The sequence below is a fragment of the Suillus subaureus genome (assembly GCF_016647635.1).
Source record: "Suillus subaureus strain MN1 chromosome Unknown BJ212scaffold_4, whole genome shotgun sequence".
NCBI classification, from domain to species: Eukaryota; Fungi; Basidiomycota; class Agaricomycetes; order Boletales; family Suillaceae; genus Suillus; species Suillus subaureus.
In genome coordinates, this window is record NW_024538560.1 from 1,778,076 (window position 1) to 1,782,971 (window position 4,896).

A 4,896-nucleotide genomic window follows, 5' to 3' on the forward strand; every position below is an offset into this window, starting at 1 on the left:
AAATTTGCCCAAAGAACTGGACTGAACCAGACTTTGGCAGCACTAAAGTAGTCATGCAGCAGATGGGTAGGCAGGTGAGACTCGATGGGCAGACCCTCTGCAAGGAACTTCTTGTAGAAGTCCTTGCACATCTGCTGGCACATGAGGACACACTGGCTGCGTTCGTCTTCCACTAGCCTACAAGCACAACCTATCATTTGTAGGATGTCCATGACTGGATAGTCAACATATTGATGCTCTTTGCCCTCATAGTATTGCACACCCATTATGATTGCCATATAGCATGCAACGGGTAGACTCCATGCAGTGTCCTGCAGATGCTCAGTTGCTGATCAGTAGAAAGGTCATGGATTACACACCTTAGATGCCACCAAAACCTGGATTGCTCCAGACTGGAATACACATTCGACAATGTGCTTGTCTTGCTTATCAAGTGCCTCATGATAATACCCAATGCCATGTTTCAGGCATTCCACAAGACCTTTGTCACTGATGTGGTCAAGGTGGGGCTGCAAGTCAGCTTCTTCAATATTCAAGAAGTGATCAGGATTGCTATCTGCTCCACAGTGGATCAACAAGTTGTCAACTGTTAGCTGGCACTGGCATCTTGATGGAATGAATATGATGACAGGTTTGGTGGGTATTTGATAAGCAGGTGGACATCGCTGGACCAGACTTCGCACAGTACCAGCCTAGCTAGAGTGTATATGTTGAACAAAATGATGTCTTTTTATGAATGTGTCACTTACACGGAGTGCCAACTTGTTAGCCTAGCAGAGCACACTCAGTTGTAAGAAAGTATAACATAAGACATGCCCACCTTTGAATCTGACAGAAGGTCATTGAGGCCAGCTTCTTGGACAATCATAGCAACATCCCATGTGTACGCGTTTTCATCCTCACAGGCAGTTGCTAGTAGCTTTCCATCCATAGAAAATGATATGCCTCTGAGTGCTTGAGAGATGAACTGATAGGTTGTCCATTGTCAAGGCTCCACAATTGCACTATTTTGTCCAATTATGTGCTTGCAAGGATACGGTCATTTGGAGAAATTGCAATGGCATAGACAAGGGAAGTGTGCTCATCCAGAACCACGGTTTGCTTCCACGTGGGAAGGCAATTGATGAACTAGACAAACTGAAAGCAAATGGGCTGGAAGTTGACTGAAAACCTAAGATGAGTGAGGAGCCAAGCATTGCAAGCAAGCCTGACACCTTTGAAATTTAGGATTTGGATAAAATGTGTCTTGAAAAACAGAAAGTCCTCCATTAGGAAGGGGTTTGAGACATGATAAGAGAGAAATTTGGTTGCATCTGGTGCATGTGCAGATTTTGGGAATCGACGAAATGAGATGACATTGCAGTAAGCCATGTGCACTCAGAGGAGTTACATGAAGTGTTGGAGAAACTGCTCAACTGTCATATGCCATTCCAGACCCTCAACTCTAAATCTGCTTCTCTGGACATCTGGATCTGAGATCCGGATCTCCAATGATCTGATCTATCTTTATCTTCCTTCTGGAATCCAAACTCTATATCAGCACCCAACCCCATTTAGACTTCCCCTGTCTCCGGACTCTGGTTAACTATGTTTCCCTTCTGATTATTGATCCATTACATACATTTCATTTCTGATATGCATTATTGGTGATCTGTCCTACTTACTAATAGACTTTGCATATGCTTCATACATAGCCTTTGTGTTTGCTGACTGATTCCTATATGATACCTACAGTATATAAACCTCCTGTAACTCTTGGAAATACTTTAGTTTGAATATCATCTTAGTTCCTGCTCATTCCTGTGTCCTCCAGACTTGAGCCAAGTCTCTTGTCATATTCTGAGTCTTAGGATTGCATCCTAGACTACATCTCCGACTCTACCTTAGGGTAGTCTATCCTCTGTTAGTTTCTAGTCTGGACTTCATCTGGATTAGCCTTATCCACTTGTCCAAGTAACATCCAGACATCCATCGGATTTATCTCATGTTTCAGATCCGGACATCTGTTATCTGCCCTAGTCAAATCCCGGAAACTCCGGATGACTATTCTAGCCCCCAGAAATTAAGGGCACATACTCGGGAAAGGGGCACAGCATACAAGCTGAGGCCAAGCCCTTGTGATCCAACCCCCTTGAGCATACGACCTTAACATCAACATGAAAAACAATCATATGCATGTGGCAATGTAGGATAGATCGTTTTCAACCAAATTTGAGGGCTGGGAAGTAGAAACTGCACTATTGCAATCGAATGTGAGGTGATACATTCTGGAAGCTGTGGAGTTGGACGCATGTACAGAGTGCTGTTGAGGAAGGTGGTTATGGCACGTAGGAATTATTCTTGTTGGAATGGTGATGAAGTGTGGAGGCAAACTACCTCGTGTCTTGGGTGTCTATGGAAACAAGGTAGGTTATAGCTTGGTGAAGTAACATAAAAACACACAATACACACACCTCTGCAGCTTAGAGAAAGACATCCACAATCCCTCACCATGCTCAATACCATCAACCCCCAGCAAAATGTCACAGCTCACTCCAAGAACCACACCCCTGATAAGACTTCTCAAGGGGTAGTAGGCATACTCCTCAAGCAAATAGACCAACTCTGATCATCAGTAGTGTGTACAGTCCAGCTATACAATGGTCCATCACCTAATGTCATCGCTCCTGATTGGGTATCAATGAAGAAGACAGTTGTGTGTGAGTGCTATATGGATTGTAGAACAATGTATATGCAGTTTGGGCAGCACAGAAATGGGCTTGAAGGCATGTTGTACTCTGTGTAGAGACCTGGAAAGTCGTTTGATGGGGTGGGTTTGAATACAGTGTTTATGAGGATGGTGTTAATGCCTGTGCAGAGATTGCCTTTTTGACATTTACACTAGATGAGTAGAAATGTTGGAAAGAGTGGAACGAGACACACCACTATGCATCAAACTTGTTGAAAGAAGTGATAAGCTCATCCTCAAGATGGTTGTCTTCATCTAGAGTCTGGCTCATCTTTATGCCCACCATCAGCAAACACAATCCCACTCTCCTCTTTGTCGTTGTCAGAATCCTCTGGGGAGCTGAAAGTACGAGAAGAACCTGTGAGTGGGGAGCTAGAAGCTCAGCTGATGTCACTAGATAGGTGGTGAGGGAGGGCTCAGCACTGAGAGTTTGGATCTATTGCTGGCTGTGTCATCATTGGCTGCTGGGGGTTTGCAGCAGACAGTGAATGACAGTTTGGACATCATCGTGCAAGATACAGCAACTGTTGACCTTGAATTGTGAGACCATTTAAAGGTCATGTAGAGTATATCAATTGCATTAAGATGTTTCTGTGGACAGTACTCCTTGCCAGTGAGTGGGGCAGGATGTTCAAGATCTTGAAGCTTGGACACCAGCAAACTCATATTTGAAATAGTAGGCTTGGCAGGTCCAGGGTGCCACATTAGCTTATGTAAAAATCAAACTTTATATTGTTGACGTCCAGCAGCTAGCTGCAGTGGCTAGTTCCTAGATTTATTGATACATCTTTGCATTGTGATTAATAGTCCAGGAGACACCAGGCACCTTTCAACACATGCTCTACTTCCACATAAAAAACGATGATGGACTAATCAGACTATCTTTCAATCGCAGAGAGCCATTCTATCCAATACATGAATGCATGACATGTGATGCACTGATCCTACACTATGCTTGTGCAGTGATGAATGTCAAGTGCTGACATATGACTGGTACCAACTGATCCCATTCTTCCCAGCTTAAATCCTTGGAGCACACCAAGTCGACCACAATGAGCACTGAACACCTCAACTTCCACAAAATTGACGTCTGCTTATTTGACATATTGGGTACCATCCTTAACTGGCACAGCACAGTCACTCGCCAAGTCACCTGCCTTAGCAAGAGACTGCTTCTTGAAGGTAAGTAATGGATCCCACATTCCTGTAAAATGATCTTGCACTGATCTCATCTATCAGGCTCACAAGATGCAGTCAATTTTGCAGAAGAATGGAGAGCCGGATATTGTGATCATGTGTAAGTCTATCACTCTTCAATCTTTACTTCTAAAACATGACGTGTGTGTTCATACAGCAAAAGAGTATTACAGGATGGGGAGGGTACTTTCAATGCAGACATCATTCACCAACAAATAATGCATTCTCCATGTGTATGACCTGTGTCTGACCATATCGCAGATACTGGACAATATAGTCACTACCTCACACTGATCTCATCTTGTAGATGTCTGGGGCGAATTCAATAGAACTGACCATTATCTAGCACAACTTGGATGGTACGAACATTCAATAAATTGCAGAGACAAACCTGACCAATCACCCCTTAATCTTAATAGCATATCAGGACACCATCCCCAGCCTGACAGAACTCAAACACCACATCAACATCCTCACTCTATCTAATGGAAACTTCAGATTACTTCTCGATCTGGTCACTGAGTCACCACATTACGCACCAGACCTTTCCCCTGATCAGTGCTACAGGCAAAGAACCAAGGTGTTCCCTGGGATGGTATCTTTACATCCAAACTGTCCAGATCTTACAAACTGTGCATCTTGATCACTTTTAGATGTGTGTATCATCCCCCCGCCTGATGTCTGCACAGGAACAAAAAGGTCTACCAATCCACAGCATACCACCTTTATTTACCTCCTCACAAGATAGCAATGGTCACTGTGCACAGGTTTGACCTCATCACTGCCTCTAGCATAGGCTTCAAGACAATGTATGTACCATGCCCTACTGAAGATTTGCATGAGGTAAGGGAGAGCATGCATAGCAAGAAGGACGGTGGTGAGGTGGATCTTCTTGTTAAAGATTTTGAGCAGCTGGTGAGGTTGATATGTGAAGCTCAATGAAGTTGAAGCTCGCAGTTGGTACATACTTT

At 43.8% G+C, this 4,896-nt stretch overlaps 2 protein-coding genes across 2 annotated transcripts; one reads left to right on the plus strand and one right to left on the minus strand.

Annotated features, from left to right (window-relative positions):
* Positions 1 to 344: 344 nt before the first annotated feature.
* On the minus strand, positions 345 to 641 carry BJ212DRAFT_1261729 (uncharacterized protein; the record flags this gene model as incomplete). The annotated part of the gene is made up of 1 exon (XM_041330201.1): positions 345 to 641. A coding segment is annotated over one exon (297 nt), but the record flags the coding sequence as incomplete, so codon positions are not given.
* A 3,139-nt stretch (positions 642 to 3,780) lies between these two features.
* Positions 3,781 to 4,896, plus strand: BJ212DRAFT_1534014 (HAD-like domain-containing protein; the record flags this gene model as incomplete). The annotated part of the gene is made up of 7 exons (XM_041341797.1): positions 3,781 to 3,910; positions 3,968 to 4,025; positions 4,083 to 4,158; positions 4,187 to 4,201; positions 4,353 to 4,439; positions 4,493 to 4,557; positions 4,615 to 4,896. The coding sequence occupies 7 exons, from the start codon at positions 3,781 to 3,783 to the stop codon at positions 4,865 to 4,867; spliced, it is 684 nt and encodes a 227-aa protein (XP_041197958.1). The 3' UTR covers positions 4,868 to 4,896.